This window comes from Cuculus canorus, chromosome 10 (genome assembly GCF_017976375.1).
Source record: "Cuculus canorus isolate bCucCan1 chromosome 10, bCucCan1.pri, whole genome shotgun sequence".
NCBI lineage: Eukaryota > Metazoa > Chordata > Aves > Cuculiformes > Cuculidae > Cuculus > Cuculus canorus.
The window spans coordinates 18,146,196-18,169,399 of record NC_071410.1 but is presented as its reverse complement, the minus strand read 5'-3'; the positions used below and the strand labels follow the sequence as shown (position 1 = coordinate 18,169,399).

Below are 23,204 nucleotides of genomic sequence, written 5' to 3'. Positions count from 1 at the left end.
GTTCAACCTACATACAGCTTGGACAGCAAAAGGTTGAAGCCAAAGTGCTGTAAGAACATATTCAGATATAATTTAGCAAATCCTTCATGCTGCCAGGAATTTAACCCTGAATTACTACTCTGTTTCCCGCAGTAAGAGCAGGATATCTGTCATTCACGTGCCATAACCACCACCTACAACAGTGAACTCCCCTTCCGAATGCTTGCTAGGATCTGCCTTGTGTCTTCACTACATGATGAAGACCACCCATCAGCAGAATCCCGACAAAAATTCATAGAGTAATTCCCATTCATCTACAGAATCTTGCCAAGAACGACACTGAGAATGAGCGTGTATAAACTGAAATAATCTGGAAAAAAGTTTGTGTGGTCATGAAGCGCTTAAAAAACATCATAACACAATCAAACAGGTTTTTAGGTAACTATTGGCTTTGTAAGAAACAGCTTTGTTGCTCAAAACTGAGAACAAGATCTCATGGAATGGCTTTGCAGTAACGTTATCTTGGCATTTAACACTACAATACGCACATTTAGCTGTAATTGAATTAAAAAAAAACAACCTAAATTCATGTAGGGATACTAAGAACCTAAATCTTGCAATAGAACAATTTTGTTTTTCAAACTAGTGGCAGCAACAAACACCTATTTACCAACAACACATTCTGTAGCACAGCTCTTCTCTTTTCATACACTGGTATTTTTCTGGTAGCTCTCAGATAAAATGCAAAAGCTTTTTACACACACAGGCTATGCACTGACATCAGACTTCAAGCTAAAAACTAGAACAATTACAGAGATCTCTTTATCATACTCCGAACTGAATATTTCTCCTCCACAAGCACTCGCTGGAATTACATTTACACAATGGACTGTACTTCATACTGTAATTCAACATTATCACACCTAGTAATTGCTTCAGCTCGCTGTCGCAGCAGAGGAGCTACAGAACACAACTTATTAAGTAACAAACAGATGGCTACTTGGTGATGAATACCTTTATTTCTCATTTAGAATATTTCTAATATTCATGATCTCATGATCAAAACCGGCGTTTTGATATTTTAGTTCAGTAAGAGATGCAGATTGTCTTAACTCAGAGAGCTGTAACTGAACATCTCAAGCAAAGGAGGTTTGGATCAATCTATGGAGTGGATTCTGGACCATTCCTGGTACACAGACACCTTTCTTAACAAGCAGCTAATGTTAGTGCAGTATGTGACACACGATACAGTCTGCGATGGCGTCAGATATCTGCAAAGACTGCACGGTGAAGGTTTTAAAGGTCGTCCGCATGACACCAGTCCAAACTATTTGAATTCATTTAAGGAGTGCCAGAAGGCCACTGCCTTCTTAAAAGCTAAACATTTTGGCTCTTACCACATCACACTTGTGTTGTATTCAGATGTTGCGAGAGTTTTTGGTTGAAGAGAGGTTAGGAATGGGCAAACTTTCAACCCACTCAAAGCTCAAGCAGATTAGCTGGAGTGTAGAGGGGGACGGAAACATAGAGTTAAGTGTGGGTACAACGTTTGAAAGCAAACCCAAAACCTCTCTGTTCTCTGTCCTGCAGGAATCCAGATCGCCAACAGTGAGATGATTTGAACCTCAGAGTGTGAAAAGCTGGAAGCAAATGTTTTTAAAAAGAAAAGGCATTTTAGAAGAACCATTTCTGGTAGAAGGCAGGCTATGGGAACAAGAGGGATCCTGGAAGTTTCAAAGTAAGGCACATTGATCTGCAAACACAGAATCTCCAGTATTTTGCAGATGCGGCAATTTATAAGTTTTTAACACAGTACTAAACTTGACTACGCATGAAGTAGACTGATACAGAATAGTCTGGGTTGGAAGGGACCTCTACGGATCACCCAGTCCAATCCCCCTGCAGGGATATCTTCAACAATAAGACCGTGAAATAAGTTTCTGGTTCCTTAATTTCCTTAATTGTATTTTGACGTTTCGCCAAAAAAGGCTATTCTGCGAGCTTCATGGAACGGGAACTGTCAGGGTTTAGCTCTGGTCAAACCCGAACAGTAACACAGCCCTACCTGCAAGCATTAACAGCCCCTGTGCCATTCCATTTGGTACACCTAGTTAAAAACCCCCGAAGGACAGACCCTGGAACGTCACAGCAAAATTCCAGCTTTCTACATTAAAGAAGAAATAAGTCTGAAAAGACCTTCGGAAATGATGAGCACATGCACAGACTTCCAGATAGCTGTTTTGGTTGTTTTTTCATTTTGATTCGGGTTTTTGAGTTCCGCTTAGCCAGGCTGGAGGAAAGGAGCAAGTCTTTCATAACGCCGTATCATCATCTTCTCCAAAATCTCCCACTAAAAGCGAATGCTTGTCTGGTTCATTAAGAACTATGCTGTTCACTGAACGCTTGTCTGAAAAGAGAGAATTTATAGAGGCTCTGCTGTAATTGATGATTCGATCCATTAAGCTCAGTTTAGGAGAGCCTGTCCCAGTCTCATCAATTCCAATGTGGACACTGATTTCCGACGGGCTCTTGTGCCTCATTGGGTCGCAGGCCTGGAACCTGAGTTTCTCAGAACTTGGTTTCTGGTACCTAAGGGAGAAAATATATGATGACAATCCATGTCAGGCTGGAGTATACTAAAATATGGAAAGAAACTAGCCATCATGCTACGGTCATATGCAAGGCAGAGACATTTATATTTTGATCAATGACACAGTGAGCAAAGTGTCAGATTTTGCACGGTTACTATAGAACCAGAAGCTAATTCAATGCTTTTTGGCCACAATGCAGAAGAACAGGTAAAGCTGACACACATCACTCAGTGCTTTACTGCTTCAGTGGTGCTGAGCATCTGCAAAACAACCACAACATTTATCTATTGAGAGCCGACCACTGTGGCTAACATTTACCAGCTCTTCTACTCTCCTCCTGAAACCATGTGTGTTAACTGAAGAGCAAAAGATGCCGCTCCCAGCAGAGGGCTGCGCTGCTCCTGGCTGCAGAGCCGAGAGCAGTAACGCAACGACGACTGCAGCAGCTTGGTTCAGCGACTGCAACAACCCTCGTGTCGGTGCGGTGCTTACAGCTCCTGCCTCAGAAGCCAGAGTGTCCTGACAAGGTTCCTCACAAATATACAAAGGCCATTAAGGAATTTTCCATTCTAAACATTTCTGATTTGAACTTTCCTCTTCACATCAGAAATGACATCTTTAAACACTGTCTGAAGTGCTTTGGACCAACGGACTCCACTTTTCAAGCAAGAACAAAACCGACAGCTGCTAAACAGAAGCATTCTTCTAAAAGCCCTGAAATCTGTCATAGCCCCACGCTTATTTTCTGCCACTCAAAGCAAAAGACCCAAGTTCCAAATCCATATTACAGGCCAGAACATACTCACATCTTTAACAGCAAAGAAGAAACGACAACAGAAACAGAGGAGGCAGCCATTGCTGCAGATCCCATCCAGGGCTGCAAAACCAAACCAATGGGCAGGAAGACACCTAGAAAAAGAAAACAGCAGGATGTTCAGAGCAGGAACACAGCACTATTCATGTATTAACACATACTGTTTCCCACGGACTGTCTAATTTTAGTTGTATTTCAATATATTAATATATAGGATTTCAGTTTAGTGTTAAATGATAAGTATTTAATACATAAATATTTGTGTTCTATCTCAGCTAGAACTTACGGGTGAGCACAGCTGGATGTGTCACACAGTCTGAAATTCAGAGGCAGACATGTCTTGCCCGCCTCACAGTAAACTGCTTGTTCACAGGAGCAGGTTCGTTCAAGAAATCTTTCATCTTGAAGTTATTTTGAGGTGCTGAGCATCTCCATAATGGCCCTAACGTGGGAGGAGGGCACCTCATTGGCCCAGGTTGCCCAGGGAAGCTGTGGCTGCCCCATCCCTGGAGGTGTTCAAGGCCAGGTTGGATGGGACTCTGAGCAACCTGGTCCAGCGGGAGGTGTCCCTGCCATGGCAGGGGTGGAACTGGATGGGCTTTGAGGTCTCTTCTGACTCAAAGCATTCTGATTCTCACAAACACACCTCTGCAGTGTCCTCAGGCAGAGAACTCTGTACTTGACAGTTCAAAACAAAAAAACCAAAATGGATGCTCTTCTACACAACAGTAAGTCACTGCCATCTTCTGCTCACTAAGTACAATCTTAATACAGGGAAATATTCACCTACCAGCAGCTATGGGAACTCCAATGAGATTATAAATCAGAGCAAAGACAAAGTTGATCCGGATCCTCTTCACAGTTTTCCTTGATAAATCTATACTTGCTACCACGTCCATCAGGTCATCCTGCAAGGTAATATGTTTATTGGAGATGTTGGAGAGAGGGGGGAAAAAAGCATACGTGTGATACTGTCACTCTCCTATTTTAGCTCTAGCTACTGCACACTGGGTGTACCAAATACACGGAGTAGGCGTGTAAGTTGCTCTAGTTTGTCTGCACAGTGCCCATACGATCGGTGCCAACCTTGTTCCAGATGTTGTCATAACCAAAATGATGTACACAGCACCGCACAGTGCAGCTCCAGACACTGCCCACCATTTCTGTCACAGTGCTGTTGGTGTTTAAGGAGAAGCAACCATAACCCCACAGGTACTATGGTATGTTACTGAAATATAATTTGTGTTTGCCAAAGGTCAGGTCACTTTTTCCTTCCTTTCCCCACTCTCAAATCTTAATTACCTCAAAATTTGCAGTAGCCAGAAAATAGGGAAGTGTCCTTCACAGAATAACTATTGCTACACTAGACAAACATGATGAAGACAATCTCTTCTCTGCTCCAGTTCTCCTCGCTTATGAAGGCTGTACACGTCAGCAGTGGTCTGAATCATTCAGGACATCCTGGGCCTTCTAATCCCTCTTATAATCTCATTTTAATGAGCTACTTTTATTTCTTACCTTAATTAGAACCACATCAGCTGCCTCAATGGCTACATCAGTACCCGTGCCAATAGCAATTCCCACATTGGCCATTGCAAGAGCTGGGGAGTCATTGATACCATCTCCAACCATGGCCACCCGTTTTCCTTCATCTTGTAATTGTTTCACTTTGGCTACTTTGTGGGAGGGAAGTACCTCTGCGAACACTTTGGTGATGCCAACCTGAAAAAAGAGAAAGTACAACACTGTTTGGCAGCTTTTCTACCAATTATCAAAGCTCCTGCCTCTAATGATGTCACTAGGAAGGCTGAAACCCATGTTAATGCACTCACGAGCTAAAGACCAGACCATGAACGACATTAATAGCTCTGAATTCAAAGGTGATGCTCTTTCCATTCAAAAATGCTTCTTCTGTTCCCCACCTTGTTCTGAATCTGTTAACAATCACCATTTCTCACAATCGACTGTTTCTATGCCAACCACAAGCAGTTTCAACACAGCACACATGGTTCCTCTAGTGGTTTGTACCAAGCTTCAAATCCAAACGCATGTGCGCTTACCTGAGAGGCTATAGATCGTGCAGTTTTGCTGTTGTCACCAGTCATTAGGACAACTTCTAATCCCATACTCTTCAAAGTGTAGACTGCCAGCTCAGCTTCTGGCTTCACAGTATCAGCAATAGCTATCAAGCCACAAAGCACTCCTAGGAGAACAGAAAGAAAGGATGTGTTTGCAATAAAGATGTTTATTGCTTTAGAAAAACAAGAGGTAACTCTCCCTCCACCCCCCTCAGTAAGACTAATTCCTGAAACTGAAGTATTGACAGTAAAAAGCAGAACAAGAACAGACAGCAGGGCAGCAACGTTCAAAGCAATATAGAGCACGAACTGCCCAACAACATAAAATTCCTTCTCTCTCCTCTCTCTCCCTTTGCTCTCTTGGAAATCTTTGCATTATGTCTAACGCTCCTGTCAACTACAGAAGGCAGGAAGAGGCCCTTCTCATGTAGAATTGCTATGAACTAGGTAATGATTTCTTTTCATCCCCTTATTCTGCTTCAGGTGTACCTGCTATCACAGTACTACTCATGACTTTCTGCCTAAATAGTGACAAATCAATCCCTGAATGAAACCAGACGGCACTGAACTTACCATCGACAGCTGCTAGAACTGCTGTGCGACCTCTCCGCTCATGCTCCATCATGGCTCTATCAACTTCATTTTTAACAAGGAGGCCATTCCTATTCATCCACTCCCGATTTCCAATGAGAACAGAGTATTTTTGAGAAGTCAGAGTAGCTGAAGGAAGAAAATATGATCCTACCATTAGATGGATAACAAGGAAGCTTCCCTCCAGCTAATCCTATCCAGGTTTTCCCAGTACGCAATGCAATATTACAGAGAACGCAGAAAGTCTCTCAATACTTTGTGTGCCACCAAGCTTTTCACGTGTTCTAGACAAGACAGACACATTTCTTCAGTAGAGGGTAGTTATGATGTCCACGGACCAAGAACCACCGTTCGAAGGACAGTGAAGGATCAAGTCCCTTTCCCAGTGCTTCTAATTTACAAGGAACAGCCCAATATAACCAAAAGATCTAATCATGAGCTGTTGTTGTTTGAAAAGCAGTCAGTTGTGCAAATATAGATAATTCTGTCTTGAAAATGGTCATTTGGGATGAAGGAAAGCAAAGCCAAAGAGAACTGAAAGACAACTTCTATGTGATTTTCCAGCCCCATATTCAATATCTAACTTCAAATTATATTTAATTAAAATGTCCTGAGTGATGAGTGAGCATGAAAAACTAATGATCAACTATTTCATGTGTGCCTTCACACAAGCCCTGTTCTCCAAGGCAGAAAAATGACCACACTGAGGATCCTCATGACACAAAAGCAAAAATTAGCCATTTTATTCTATAAACCAGAGTTAACTTACTTGGTAGTTCGGCATCAATAATCAAAGCAGGTTGCACTGATTCATTTGTATTTTCCTCAATTTTCACAAGTGTCACATTTTTAATATTGTTTTCCTCAACCATTTTATTTTTCCTGTAGAGCAATGCTTCAATATTGGTGACTTTACAACTAATGCCGCAGCCCGGAACTACCTGAAAATCTGTACATGTCCCAAGGGTTTCCGAGTCCAGTTCCTAAAGAAAAAGGATGCAAACTGAGACAGTTTTTAAATATATAAAAGTGTGCTAAAGGGTTAGTTTGACCGCACTAACAGGAGCAGAGAAATATTCAATCAATCATCAAAACATAAGTTTGAGTATCCAGCGCATCTAATACAGTATTAAGTGATATATGTGGCTCCACAACTGAACACATCAAGTACTTTCTAAATAATACAAGACTATTCATACATATTAAGTACTGCAAGAGAGGTTCTTCCACAACAAACCGCTCTTTTCCTGTACAAATAACTTACCTTTTTGCAGTATTTTGTTATTGCCACTCCCAGAGGATGCTCACTGTTACTCTCTGCAGTTCCCACTATCGCCAGCATTTTATTACGTGGTAGCTGGTTACTCTCCACTAGAAACTTCACCTGCATCACTTCTGGAGTCCCATGAGTAATAGTACCTGTTTTGTCAAATACAACCACCTTTACCTGCAGCGAGACAGGAAGAATTCATTCAATGGACAAAGTTTTAACGCGTAGCTTCCTCAGAAAACCACTCAATTTAACCAAACTTACTAAAACACAATGATCATGTGTGTGCTGATGTACACAAAACGATCTGCTCAGGCAGCAGGTGGCAAAGTGCCGCTGATACCGGCCCTTCGAGCTCTTGTACCAACCCACACTTCTTACCTTATGAGCCATCTCTAACGGCTCTCCTCCTTTGATCAGGATGCCGTTCTGAGCTCCTACTCCAGTACCCACCATCACAGCTGTCGGGGTGGCTAATCCCAGAGAACAGGGGCAAGCAATACACAAGACTGTTATAGAGGCTTGGAAAGCAAAGCGGATGATCACTTCGGCTTCGGAGATGCTCTTATTGTAACCCTGGTGACAGAAGTTCCTTTCAGTAATAAAAGAAACTGAACGATAGAAACACTGTATTCAATCACCATTGCCTCTGATGTTTAACAAATTTGCTGATACGCGAGTAAAAGCATTAATATTAAAAGTCAAGCACGGGCAAACTATACAAAAGCTAAGATGAATGATTAACAAACTCATGACTAAGTTCTGTTCTGTACTGCATACACCCACAATCTGTTCTATTTATGCCATTTTCCTAAATAAGGTACCACATGCTATGAGAACTCTTTTACACCGTAAGGTAATAACAGATACTCTATCAACAAGGCATACAGGAACAAAGAAGGAGGATATGAAGATTGGTTTCCTGGAAACTAATAAATCCTAATCAGAAATAGTCATGCACCAAGAAACCTGTGACCTAAGCAACCCTGAGGTACTAGTTAGGATCCTGAACCTTCTCTGCTGTCTCTAATGAAGACGAATACCACTGATATCAAAAATGAATTTACACAGAGCTCTGCTAACAAAAGTAGCTGCAGAATTGTAGCTCGTGACACAAGGGACTTCTTTTCCCCACAAAGAAGGAATGGAAATTGGAAAATCAATATAACATCTACAGCCTAGAATAATACGTTATGTATCTTCCCTATGTTGCATTGATCTTCCCTACAATATTCTAATATCTATACTCTGCAGTTGCCTGCAAGGATAATTCAGAAGGGAACCATCGCAGCCTAACAGATGTGTAGGCTAACTATTTTTTAAATATTTCAGAAGGTGTTTAAGGACACTTTACTTACCAGAAAATATTTTTCTATTATTTCAAAATCCACAAATCCAATTATAATCCAGGCAAAAAGGGTAACCACAGAGACAGCCACAATACAAGGAACAAAGTAGCCACTAAGTTTGTCTGCAAATTGCTGGATAGGAGCCTAGAAAGGAGAAATGTGTCAGCTCCAGCAACATCATGCTTACTCTCTTATATGCCTTCAGACATAGCTGTAGTCACAGCTTCTGTTCGCAGCACATTTGGCATACCGTGTTGTATAATTACATATTTAATTAATAAGACAACGAGACTTGGAACAGTAGACTGTATCAAAGTCCTTACTCAGCAAGGTACTTCATTACCCAACTGCAATTTATATCTAAATCTCAGCCACCCTTCAAATTATTTAGTATGCTGATGCCCAAATAATAAAACAAAGCCCAAATGCTCAATTTCATGATACTCTACCTTTGAGGTCTGGGCCTCTTCCACAAGTTTAACTATTTGGGAAAGAGTTGTATCAGCTCCAACATGAGTTGCCGAAATCAGCAGTGATCCATTCTGATTAATAGAACCTGCAATAACTGTATTGCCAGGTTTTTTAGTCACGGGCATTGCTTCACCTACAGAAAGGTCAACAACAGATACTAAGGTATATTTTTCAGCAATATAATATCAGCTACCAACTCCTAACGTGCAATTAGAAGAGCGAGGAGAACATCAGCTTCAATGTCCTTTCGGATTCATTTAAAAGAAGAACATCTTTACACCTGCATAAAAGCAAACGCTTACCCGTGATAAGCGATTCGTCTACCATGGAGTGGCCTTCAATAACACGACCATCCACTGGGAATTTGCCTCCTGGGACCACTTTGACAATGTCACCTCGTTGAACCAGTTCGACATCAACTTGCTCTTCACTAGAATGATGAGCAGTGTTTTTAATAAGAGATTGTTAACTGAAGTTATCCAGGAGTTGTTACTGTACACAAAGCATAATCCCACTGGTTGACATTGTCAATGCATTCAAAAATTGGCAGAAGAAAGGCCATTTTAAAGAGCACTACAATATTATATCTTAATCTTTTTTACATCCCTGTTGCAAAAATCCACCAATTTTCTTATCTCAACAAAAATTAGCAAGACTCCAACAGAACAAATCAGAGCAGTGTTATTTTTCTTGCATTTAACAGTTATATCTGGCAAATCTACCAGCGAATCTGAAATTATTTACCTCATAGTTCTACAGAATGGTAACATTTGTCTATGACTTAAGCATATTAACAACAAAATGGAACAACAGAAAAGCAAATGACAAAGCAAGATACCTTAAAAGAATGTTATCAGGGCCCAAGGTAACAATTGTAGCTTCGGTAGCTTGTAATGAAATTAGTCTTGCCAGCGCTTCTGATGTTTTACCCTAGAATAATAATTGTCGTATTTTTCTCACTATGCTATTGAAAAACAGTTGCTGGGTAAATGACAACAGCGTGTGTTGCAATTTACCCTATTAAGAAAACACTTTCTGCAAACAGACTTACATTAAGTAATTTCATATTTTTAATAGCGCAGTCACTGAAGAGCATAGCATTACAAAATCATTAACGTTGGAAAAGACCTCTAAGATCATCCAGTCCAACACCACCACGCCTACTAAACTAAGGCACAAAGCACCACAGCCGCATGCTTTCTGAACCCCTCCAGGGAAGGTGACTCCACCACTGCCCTAGGCACCCTGTGCCAATGTTTCTCTACTCTTTCAGTAAAGAATTCTTTCCTAATAACCAATCTAAGCCTCCCCTAGCAAAAATAGAGACCATTTCCTCTTGTCCTATATCCCTTGTTACTCGGAAGAAGAGCCCAGCACCCACATTGCTACAACCTCCTTTCTGTAGAGAGGGAGCTGTAGAGAGCCATAAGGTCTTCCCCTCAGCCTCCTCCAGGCTAAACAACCCCAGTTCCTTCAGCCACTGTTCATAATGCTTGTTCTCCAGACCCTTACTCAGCCTCATTCACCTCCTCTGGACACGCTCCAGCCCCTCAATCTCTTTCTTGTACTGAGTGGGCCAAAACTGAGCCCAGGATTCAAGGTGTGGTCTCACCAATGCTGAGCACAGGGGGACGATCCCTCCCCTGCTCCTGTTGGCCACACCGTGGCTGATCCAGGCCAGGATGCTGTTGGCCTTTTTGGCCCCCTGGGCCACTGCTGGCTTATGTTCAGCTGCTGTCGACGAGCACCCCCAGGTCCTTTTCTGCCAGGCAGCTTTCCAGCCACTCATCCCAAGCCTGGAGCACCACATGGGGTTGTTGTGACCAAAGTGCAGGACCTGACACTGAGCCTTGTTGAACCCGTACATCTACCTTGGCCCACGGATCCTGTCTGTCCAGATCCCTCTGCAGAGCCTTCCTGTCCTCAAGCAGATCAACACTTCCATCCAATTTGGTGTCATCTGCAAATTGACTGAGGGAATTTGATTTTACATCAAAGGAGGTTTAAAGAAGCTGACAAAGCTTTTTGTTTTCGAAAGGTACACAAAATTCAGAAACAATTCTTAGTGTCTTGCAGCTTGGAGGTATCATGGGCTTTTCCTTACCTTTGCAACATGCTCAAGCCAACGGCCCAAGGAGATGAACACAAACAGCATCGGAGGTGTGTCAAAGAAAGTTACGGGGTTTACTTTTGCTCTCTCAGACATTGCAACTAGAAGAATAACAAATGAGTAAAGGAATGCAATGGAGGTTGCCAAAACAATGAGCACGTCCATATTGGCAGTTTTGTGCTTCAGCGCTTTGTACGCCTGTATGTAGAAGTGCCAGCCTCCAAACATCTGTAATGAGAGATCCGGTCGGGTTTCATACGCACATTTGTAACACGCAGCAGCAGCATTCCCGTAAGAGAGGGAGACATCCATTTTATTTGTTATTTGCCTCCTCAGTCTCTTCCTGAAGAATATCCCAGCTCTGGCTGAGGGCTATAAGTTCCACCACAGCACTCTCAGGTCCTCTCCCCTCCAGGCAGCCCCACCAGCTCCACCCACGCCCACCAGTGCTGCCGGACAGGCCTTCAGCACTGCCAGGCTGCACAGCACCTCTGCCATGACCGGCCTGCCCTAACCATCTCTGACACCACTCACTGCAGCGACAGCAGAAGCACCCAACAACCTTAAAAGCATTTTGAGTCGGCATAATTAAAGTCACTTTGCAAATTTTATTTCTTCACTGCCTTCCATTCTCAGTGTTTTAACCCAACAAACTATGAGTTGTCACATTCCCACTTACCTGTACAGGGACGCAGAGTAAAAATGACAGAAAATTCATAACAGACAATCCTGGCAGGAGCTGGTATTCCAGGACCATTGAGGAGTGAAGGGCCTCCATTTCCTCACTGGTCATGTTGTGATGCGCACGAGCATCTGCAAGCTGATGGTCCATAACCATCATGTAAATCATCAGCCCCATGACAGGAATGCAGAAAACGAGACTCACAACAAAAGACCTTTTCCACCTTAGGCATAAGAAAAATAAAAAAACAGAAACACTTTGCAGTCAAATGCTGGGTAACATTTTAGCTAGCAAGCCTGAACAGTTACAAAATAAAATTTCTAACCTTACCATTGATTAAAGAAGAAGAATTAGAGACGTTAAATAGAACCTAAGTGTGTTCAGGAATACTTACTGCCTTATTTCTTGCTTGTGATCCAGATGACTAGCAGAGCGATCTTTTTTGACTAATGAAGTATTGAAACCTAAATCCTAAGGAAAAAAGCATAACAATAAAAAAAGAGAACAGCAGAATTTTAAAAGAGACTTCGTGCTTTTTAAAAGTTCTTGCTGGATTATTGATGGTGCTAGCCTTACATTTGATTTATTTTATTAGCAATCCTGATACGATTGTTACTATTTTTCAGTTTTCTTGCAAAAAAGGGAAAAGCAATCTGATGTATAAATCAACCTTTGTAGAACATTAAAATGCTATTCTAAAATGTGGGTTTCCAAAATGGTTTACTTGGGGCACAGAAGTAGAGAAATTGAGGAAGAAAGCCAAGCAGCTTATTTCACTTCTTTCCTGGTACTGTACTCATGGGTGTGCTTGATGTTTCTGCAATAGAGCCGGCATCTTCAACTCTATGACAGCCTGGCTTTCCTAGTATTTCTGTTTAACAACTTAAAAGTCATAACAGAGCACTGCTTTTGAGCCAGAAGACACATGATCTGTGCTAAGAAGATACCAGACAGAAGAAATGAGGTGGATTTTTTCCTTTAATAGTCTTCCCTTCTGTTTCTGGGGCTTGTAACTCTTCAAAGAACACTGGATATTTTATGAGACTTGTTCCCTTCATGAAACTTACCTTTATCACTTGTATAACATCTCGAGGACCTATAACCTCAGGATCATATTTAACGTGTGCTTTGTTGGTTGCAAGAGCTACTGAGCAGTATAAAACACCATTCGTCTTCATGAGGGTGGATTCTATTTTGTGCACACAAGAAGCACAAGTCATTCCTCTCACCTGTAAAAGAAAGGTTCCTTCTGTTATTAAAACCACGGGTTACTTAGTAAATGCATTTTAAAAAGCAGTAAAAGTACTTATGACTATCCTGAACTACTTATTGCATAATTCTGTGTTTGAAGCAGTGAGATGGAGCTCTCCAGTTGAGGGTGAGAGCAATATAGAAGAACAGCATAGAGACAAGATTATTGAGCTCTGCTAAAGCTCTGCTGGCTCTTCTGGCTCAGCAAACCCCAGCTCTGAGCATAACTCGGCTACAAAAGGAAATAAAAAGGAAATTCCTGCAATAGGCAGCCACATGAAAAAAACCCACAGAAATATTTCTCCAACTTCAGTGCAGCAACGAGCCAGCCCAGTTTGCAAGACAAGATACAATTTGTGATACACACCTGATGTACTCTTATACTTTATCTTTTTGTAAATTAATCTCTACTATATGATTAACACTTTGTGAATGTTTACACAGGCACATCCAATACAGAAAGCACTAAAGACAGGGGGTTGGTTTTAATTACTAGCTTACAACAAGTTCCAGGATTCCATCTCCTTCTCCACAGTTTTCCATGACAGTAGCTCCAAATCCCAGTTCCCGTATGAGCTCTGCAATAGTTGAAGGGTGTATGACGGCAGGATTATACCTCACTTCTGCCTTTCCTGCCATTAGGGCGACCAGTATCGAATGTATTCCTAGAAAACAAAATGTGTGAACGGCAGATCACGTTTAAGAAAACACTACATTTATGGTAACGCGATGGTACAACAGCAACTGAAACTGCGAAAGCTGCCACGCTGTAGGACACCAAGAAAAAGGTCATCATCTTTGGAAGAAACATCAACAATGCAACCAAAGCACCTAAGTACAGGCGTGACAGACGAAAGCATTACTTCACGAGTCACATGTTTTTAACAGTCTTAATTACAAACGTTCAATCTATGCTATATGAAAAAGACCTGGTTTTACTTGAAAGAAGTTCTTCTAAAATACAGTTCTGCATATTTTTTCATTAGCATTTACCACTTCTAAAAGGCTTTCCTTCAAGATCTATGAGAAAGGGTAGATCTAATGACATGCAATCTTACTGTACCCTAAGCAAGAAGGATTTTGATACATCCATTTTCTAGGATGAAAAAAAATTAAATTCCAGGTTAACTTGGACACATCTATTTTCATTACAATAATTAAAGACATTAAAGACTTTTAATTACATCACAGTCATGCAACTGTTTGCTCTTGCAAATATGTTCATCACATTGACAGAAGATATATTTGTCCTGACTCGTAGAGCTAAAATTAATGTATGTCTCTTTAATCCATATTAATACTGTCCCTCTAACAGCTCCCTAATACATATGCTTCTGCCTTCAAGTTGCAGACCTGGGCACGCCCCTCCAAATTTGTTTTAGGTTCAAAAGGATCCATATTTGACCACTATATTCTCTTTGGAGCACTCCAACTCTGGCTTTTGCAAAAGCAGTCTCCGACCAGCATGCCCACAAGGCAATAAGAAGAGCATTGTTTTCATCCTAAGAAGCAACAGCGAGCAGACTGTGTTCTCACTCATGAAACACATCAGCGATGGCTCCTTTCTTGACAACCCACCCCTTAGAGCTCCTGCACAAAAGCCAGATGGATTCTCTACAAGAAACCCTTAGAAATGTAACAGGTTACACTGCCATGAATCTCACCGTCTTCTCTTCTCAGGTTTCTCTCAATATTGGCCACACACGAAGCACACGTCATTCCCGTGACTTGGACGTAGCATTTCGATATATTCTTTGTTTCTTGCCTAGCAAGGTGGGCTGGCGACACTTTGGAGAGAGGCTCGGTTTTGTGTGATTCCAGCTGCACTTCGGGTGAGGGCTGAGCTATTGCCACAGGTAGTTCTGTCCTTGCTGAAAAAGGGATCACAATTCATGACATTATGAACAGCCACTGCAATGAGGTATGAGCTGGTACTACACCAGCCATAAATATGTGTATTTCTACCATAAATACAGGTTGCTGTAAATTCATAGACCATAAAATAGTAATTGTCCACACCTGGTCAGACTCACCCACCTGTCAGTTAATACTGAGCACAAGAAAACAAGACAAAAGGTTGGGCATCTGAGTGTTTTGTTACTGTTTTTCCTTTTGCCTTTCCTCATTATGTTTGCCTGTTCTGTTGCACATTTTGTTCTCTTCTGTAGGTCGTAAGCTAAACCTTTGCACTGCAACCTTAGTTTTACACACAATTTTATTGACTTTCCCTGTGGCACGAAGCTGAATTAGTTAGCTAGTGCATGTTTCATAAGCAAAGTCAGTGGCTTTGACCTAAGAGAAGGGCTTGAAGCTACAGACAACTGCTTCTTAGACCAATTCAGGAGATGCTATGTTTATGCAGGAGCCATTTGAAAGGAATTAAATGGGAGCACCCAACCACTTCTTTAGTTATTGCCATAAAACAGCTCATGCACTCTATGTCTCAAAATTTTATTTTACTGAATCAAGGAATAGAGCTTTCCTGTCCCCTCAGGAAGCCTCTCTTCCCATTCATATTCACCTGTATTCTTGCCATACATCTTCTGCCATCTACTCTCTAGTCATCTGCTCCCACTGTGGAATTACTTTCAGTGTACCAGTCATCACAGTAGGCACAGTGGCACCACAGTACTGGCTTAGGCTGGGACCGGGTTGATTTTCTTCAGAGTAGCTCACGGGGCTATCTTTTCCACCAAACAGTGCTGAGAACACAGGGCTGTTTGTTACCGCCAAGCAGTATTAACACAGCATCAACAGCCTTTTCTGTTCCTCACCTCACCCCGTCACCAAGGAAGGGGTTAGGAGGGGACACAGCCAGGACAGCCGACTCCAAGTGACCCAACGGATATCCCACACTGTACAATGCCACGCTCAGCATATAAAGCTGGAGGAAGAAGGAAGAAGTGGGGAACTTTGAGTGATGGCATTTGTCCTCTCTAGTAACTCTTACACATGATAAAACTCTGCTTTCCTGCACACATGGCTGAACATCTGCCTGCTGACGGGCAGTAACGAACTAATCCCTTGTTTTGCCTGCACACATAACTTTTGCTTTACCTATTAAACTGTCCTTATCTCAATTCACAAGTTCTTGCTCTTTTACCCTTGTCTTCCTCGCTGTACGACAAGGGAAGGAGGGAGGGAGTGGCTGGGTGGTGCCTTGCTGCCTATCCGGGCTGGCTCACAACCGCATCATTTTAACTTCCTCAGGGATGTCCACACTCTTCAGATTCTCATCGCTCCGCAGTCACACCCAAGCCTGGTTCAATATCCCTTCACTAGTTACTCCACAGGAGACAAGCCTTAAATAATTCACTATCAAAGATACTTCAGCGCACCAATCCATAATATTCTTCGCAGTGAGCAAAGCCCCGATTCCATATTCATGCCATGAATATTATACAGCAGCAAACGGGGGCACCATTTGAACATCAGCATTTATCTGACATATTTATGTTTCCAGATATCTCAATCAGTTTTAATTAGTCTGATGTATCAAGGGAATTCCACATGTATTTAATTACCCCATTGTCTGAAGATCCAAAGCTTCCCTTGGCAAACATCAAGTACATGTCAGCTACTAAATTTCAGCTTGGGAGGTACAAATCCTAAACAGAACTATATAATTCTTATAAAAATAAAAGTTTAATAGGTCATTACCTGATAAAGATGCATCGAATCCCATCTCCTCTATTGAGGATCGCAAGTCTTCTGGGCATGTTTGCAGAGGGTCGTATTCTATAGTCCCATTACGATTTGAGAGAGAGACGTGAACAGATTTTACACCTGCCTTTTGGGATATGACTCCCTCAATGGACTGCACACAAGAATTACAAGTCATTCCCTCAATATTTATCACAACAACTTGAGTAAGTGGCTGGCTAGCATCCTTCAGAGCTGGACGAGAAGACTTCAGTGGAGACATCAATGTGGGGAAAAGTGCTACATTTTCACAGTCATCAGGAAGGCTGACTTTAAATGTCTCTGGAGACACTGCCTCAATGGCTTTTCTCAGCACATCTCTGTTAATTAAGTTTGGGTTATAGCTTACAATAGCAGATTTCTTCTCTAATGAAACAACTACACTTCTTACTGATGGGAGTGCTGATATGGTACTCTGAATATTGAGGACGCATGAATTGCAGTGCATGCCATCAATTCTGAAGACAACTGTCTTTGTATCATTCACATTTGAGTTTTCTTTCAATGCCATCTCGGAGCCTTTGGTCTGAGCGTTCCTCAACCTCTCCAGGTCAACAGCACCAAGCTTGAGGGGTCTAGGCTGTTTTTTGAGAGTCGCTGTGAAACCCACAGCTTCAATCTGGCGTTTGATTTCTTCTGCTGTAATCAGATGAGGCTGGTAGACAACAACAGCTTCCTGATTGTCCAGCGACACTGAAAATTAACCAATAAAACCAAGTGTGCATTACTGCCCTAAGGATAATGAGCACATCGCTCTAAGAGCAACAGATCTTGTCAGAGCTTTCCAAGAATGCTTGAAATGCTCAAATGTAACTGCAACGGAAAGGAGATTTAACTGGTTTAGTAAATATCCAACAATTCGGTTCTTCAATCATTTTTTGCGTAGTATTGCAACAAATTCCCACTCCTCCTCAATTTTCTGCTTTTTCACCTAGGACTTTCACAAATAGCATTACTATTTCTTACTAAATTTACCCTTTTATCAGGGGTCCGTGGTAATACATTTATGCCATAGCTATTTTGTCTTGCCTTTTAGATGCAAACACACACATGCCAATATCAATTTTTAATTGCACAGAAAATATAAAATAATATTAATTACAATTAAAAAACGACATCAAAGGATTTCTGTAACTAGCAATAAAATTACAAAAAACATTACTCTGAGCTACTTACCAGAATAAAGTAGCCACTGAATGCTGTTGCGCATGTAACAAAGCCTCATCACATTCTGAGCCCCTTTTTTCACTTCTAGTACAAATTAAACCTGTAACTAAACACCTGGTACTACAAAGAGTACCTGTCACACTAAGTTATCTAACCTAAACTCAAGATATCTCCACAATCCTATCAGGGAACAGCATGGTCATCTTCAATTTACATAAAAATACATTAAGATTTTACCTTTAATCCGCTGAATTCCTTGCAATTTGATGATCTTGCCCTCAATGGTGCTGGTGCAGGAATGACAGGTCATCCCCTCTACTTTCAGGCGCAGTACAACACTGCTCGCTTGAGAGCAGCTGGAATCCTCATTAACTCCTGGGGTTACCTCTGGTGCGGAGATACTCAAATCTACTCCTGGGACCATTTGGGTAATCTGCTTGCCATTTATAATGGAAGGAATGAAAGTCACCACTGCAGTTTTTTGATTGGAAGACATTTTAACATCCACGATACCTTTTTTCTGTAGTAGCGTATTACAAATCTGTTTAGAGGTTAGAGCTGACTGAGTAGGAATAGTAAGGAAAATAGTGTCAGGTAAAACAGGTTGTGCTTTTGGATCGGGTACTGTAGCATCAAATCCCATGTCATATATTGCTTCCTGCAGCGTTGCTGGAGTCTGCAGCTTTGAGTCATAGATGACGACTGCATTCTTATCTTCTAGAGACACCTTGCAAGGGGAAAAAAAACGAAAGAAACCAACTCAGCAAACTGCAATGCTGAGATGAGAATACCCTGCATGAGACTAGAAATAGCTTTTACTTACGTTATTAGCAATACTTGTCCAGTATAATTGCATCCATCACTGCTCACCTTGAAAAGTAAAGCCACACCAACAGCCACCATAAAATAACTTCTGCCCATCTGCGCAACAACACAGCCGGGAAGAACAGACTTCCCCCCAATCAGCTTTAGAATCTTCTACAAGTCTGCCTGCCACTTCTACTGTCGACATCCAGAGAGCAACACTGCATTTAGCGTAACCTCCAGAGCTCGGCTCTCTTAAATTACGATGACTAACCCAATTAAATCCCCAAAGCAAAACAGCCCATAAAAGAAATTCTAATCACATGTACAATTCAGTGGTTAGGAGTAATTACCTGTAGGCTACAAGGACAGAAGAAAATACCCTTTGAAAAAACCCACACATTTAAGCAGCAGTGAAAGGAGTCCAGCGTTTTTAAGTATGTGGGGCACAGGCTGTTAACTCGCTATTAGAAATAAAATGCATCAGACTTCACAGAACAAAATTAAGTTTCAACATTTGATTTATGGCAAACATTAAAGAAGCTGGTTTTCCTCTCTCTGTACACTTTGGTGATCCAGAGACCTCCTGATTTGGTACTAACCTTTCACGTCAGACGGTACAAACATCCTCAATTCAATTTGCTCCCAGCTGATGATACAGCAAACACAATTACTGCAGTTTCCAAAAGGGAAAGCCGATGCCTGCCAGAGGCCCAACACATTATCATTCAATTCTATCTTTCCTCTGGGCAAAAGTACAAACTAAAGACCCCAGTCATGATTAAATTAGACCAGTTAAATCATTTTAAGAACCGTCTTTCTTCATTTTTTCGCCCAATTATGGACCTTAGCAGAATGAGCAACAGGGACTTTTATTGGTTTCATTGCAGTTGGAGGCAAAATAACCTAAATGCATCTCTGAGTGTCTGTATTAGCCATCTCACATTCATTTCCCTCGCTGACCTAATTCATAAGCATTAAACAAACCCTGCTTTACTATTCTCTGAGATTTTTCTGAAACAAATGATCTGGGTAAATTGAAGTTATGATTCTGTAATAAGGATAATTACTAAATACAACCTCTTAAAGCTTCTTATAGTCCCATTCTACTCAGACCATGTATCATACCTTCTTGCCAAGATTAGTTTTAGAAATAGTATTCAGCTTTGGGGTAGGGTATCTACTTTAAAACTTGAACACAAAACTCTTAATAATGTCCTTCATAAAGCCTGCTTCATTCCTTACGTAAAATGCTATGGGATGTATTGTCTTCAATCAAGTTAAAGTTCGAATCTCTCCTCCTCTTATCTCAAGACGCGTATATTCTCAGAAGTTAGTTGAAACAATAAAAATGTGAGGTTGACAAGATTAGCTCTTTTGCCAGAAGAAGGGAGAAAGGGAAGATTCTGAAGTCAGATTATTTGGGGGGTTTATTTCACAGGCTGCTTTTAGCCTTCATTTGACCTCATGCCCGCAGACACCTAGTGATTTACCTGCCCACACTACACCACAGACACTAACAGCAGCGTCCCTGCTTCTAGAAGAGTCTTAGTGATCCAATGTTCTGGCACCAGAGCACAACCTCCTATCACATGAAAGCTCCATTAAAATGGAAGAAAGAGGAAAAATAAAGCATCTAATAAATATTGCTGCTGTTCTTCAAAATTTCACCAAATGTGCATACGTGAACACCTACTTCAGGCAAAAGGAAACCACACACCACAACAAGCCCTTCGGAATCAGCTAGAGGTGGCGATCATATGCCCCAAACTAAGACAGCGCACCCTGTTCTGTGAGGAAAAGTGTTCACCTAAGACAGTGCCACTAAACCAGAAATTATCCTTTGATGAAATCAGGAAGATACTATTTTCTTTAGAGTAAAATCAACCACTGTAGAGCACTACAGCATAATTTCGGAACATAGAAATACTAAGTAATTAAACTTTGCAATTTTCTGTTGTTAGGACTGTTCTCTCTAGTACAACTTGGGTTATAAAACTAAGAGGAATCTCCCAGCTTCAACACTGTTATCATCGTTAAAACTACTGTCAAATAATGTCTGGTGTAGGAATAACCAGCTCACTATGGAATACTCCACATCTCTCTAACATTTTGCCCATGCTAGGAAAAATACTAACAAAATATTGATATCTCCTCTGGGCTAAGAAAAAAAACCAACCTAAAAATCAATGCAGACTTCCTTGATCTGACTTAAGGGCTAACCAAGTAGCGCTGTTTACAGTTCAAGACCACAGTTCTGCTGCTCCTTCTCTCATCTCCTCATGGACGGTACAATAGAAAGCAAACTTCTAACACTTGAAAGAGCTAGCAAGGTTTTCCTGTCACCTGGATTACCTGCTACTCTTATTTCATGAACCACAACAAAACAGCTTTACTTTTCATGGTGGGTCAACTACCACACGATTAACTGAACACCTCAAGCGCACAAATGCTTCTGAACCTATGCAAGTGACCTCTCTGTACTATTAGTTTGAAAGAAAAGGCCTGGAGGTTTGTTAACAAATACTGACATTTATTCAGTGTAACTGACAAGGTTTGTTTGTTTTTTTTTTTTCACCTGTGCAAGTTCTAAGGCTTTTGCTTTATCTAATTAAAAATTTCCTGCTGCCAGTGGTTTTTTTTTTTTTACCTTTTTCTCATTGCTTCACTATCCTGAATTAATTGTAAAGCAGAATATTACTTAAAAGTAACAGGTAATGACTTAGCTCCCACTACACTAAAGTAAGCACTTGTTTTTCTCTTCCAGAAATATGCTAACACACTTCTAACATCAGCTTCCCATGAAACGAACAGGATATACTTTTTCCACCTATTTTCCTCCCTCAGTGCATACTTTATCATGGTTTCTCATATAAGAACAAAGCTTTATAAGAAACAGCAACAGCGTTACTTACTTTAACATTATGGATACCATTCATCTTCCCAACATGCTGCTCGATAGTTTGGACACAGGAATTGCATGTCATTCCCTCCACACTGATGACTATGGATTTCATCTCCATGGTGAAATTCTACTCAAGTCTTCTCATTGCTGTTGGTAAAACACAATTAGGACATTTGTTCTTAAATCATTTCACAAAGATTGAAACTCAAACAGGGATTTAACAGAGGATGTACTTGGCCAAAGGTAACTCCAGTTGATGTAAAAATCTGAGTAAAGCTGAACAGGAAGAACAACTTTCAGTATTTAGTACTCCAGTACTGAAAGGGGCTCCAGGAAAGCTGGGGAGGGGCTCTGGATGAGGGAGTGCCTATTTTGTAGAAATAATGGCTAATGCAAAGGACTTATTGTGTTCAATGCATAAACTATTAAGTCACAGAGGGGAAAAGTGGGCAAAAGTAGTGATTTTCCAGATTTCTTTTTAACCTTTTGAAAATCCATATTGTTTTTTCCAGCAAGGTTAACGACCAGGAAAATTATCACTGTCAACTGCTTAATGATTGGACGCAGTGGAAGCAACAACAAATTCTGATGATTCACTGAACAGCTAAAGTTAAGCACATGCTTGGGTTTTTTTTTTACCCTGGTAACTTGTATTGGAAAACTAAATTACATGAAGTACTAACAATGTTTAATAAAATTAATTTTTTTGCTCCTTAGTGACGTTTCCAAACTGTCTGAACTTCTGAAAGTTTCTGTTTCACTTTGACACATGCTACAAACTGTGTAAGAACACAAAGATGTTTCATCACACAAACCGGTCTGCCTCACTGACACACAAAACTAAATCCTGAAGATTAATCCACACAGGTTGAGACAGTATAAACCTCTGAATTGGTTTCCAATAGATGAAATACACATTGTTCCTTTAAGTACATCTTGTCAAGAGCAAGGATCATACTGCAAACATGTCGGCCACTAAGCTGTGGGAGAATCTAACTATGATTTCTAGGTACAAAAGTTTAACTATGTAAATAACATGAAACACAGCCCAAGAAGTTGATTATGTACCTGAAATGCTTTTAAATTCACTTCCATCCAAACCTAACTAGAGACAAATTGACTCTGTGGTGGATTGTCCTGTCCCAGTTTAGTTAGTTGTGGTCTGGGTGTGTTCACGAAGCCACGATAAGTCAAGTGCTTCTTGAAACTGTACGGCAGCCGTGTGGGTGTATCCATTGCTCCCTGACTGTGGAGTTACAATTATGTCTTTGTTCACTCTAACAGACTGAGCATTCTTGCGGAAGAAGTGAAGGAATCAGTGAGGACTGTATTTCAACATGATTACAATAAAGTGTGATTGAGAGTAACCCTGTGGAGAAGGACTTGGGGTGCTGATTGACGAGAAGCTCGACATGAGCCGGCAACGTGTGCTCGCAGCCC

The 23,204-nt window shown here is 41.1% G+C and overlaps 1 protein-coding gene across 3 annotated transcripts; it reads right to left on the bottom strand.

The window, feature by feature from the left end:
* Window positions 1-637: 637 nt before the first annotated feature.
* On the bottom strand, window positions 638-21,911 carry ATP7A (ATPase copper transporting alpha). 3 transcript variants are annotated; one of them, XM_054075445.1, is made up of 23 exons: window positions 21,775-21,789; window positions 19,462-19,561; window positions 18,293-18,782; window positions 16,847-17,581; window positions 14,851-15,057; window positions 13,688-13,851; window positions 13,003-13,164; window positions 12,330-12,406; window positions 11,933-12,158; window positions 11,248-11,481; window positions 9,982-10,073; window positions 9,446-9,573; window positions 9,122-9,276; window positions 8,682-8,816; window positions 7,705-7,899; window positions 7,318-7,500; window positions 6,823-7,036; window positions 6,036-6,182; window positions 5,445-5,587; window positions 4,903-5,106; window positions 4,175-4,292; window positions 3,377-3,479; window positions 638-2,568 (listed from the first exon to the last, which is right to left on the bottom strand). In XM_054075445.1, exons 3-23 carry the CDS (start codon window positions 18,696-18,698, stop codon window positions 2,292-2,294), a joined length of 4,305 nt encoding a protein of 1,434 aa, XP_053931420.1. In that variant the 5' UTR covers window positions 18,699-18,782; window positions 19,462-19,561; window positions 21,775-21,789; the 3' UTR covers window positions 638-2,291. The 3 variants fall into 3 exon arrangements, with proteins under 3 accessions (XP_053931420.1, XP_053931418.1, XP_053931419.1); XM_054075443.1 differs by lacking the exon at window positions 19,462-19,561 and having other exon boundaries at window positions 21,775-21,911; XM_054075444.1 differs by lacking the exons at window positions 19,462-19,561; window positions 21,775-21,789 and adding an exon at window positions 18,879-18,926.
* Window positions 21,912-23,204: the final 1,293 nt, after the last annotated feature.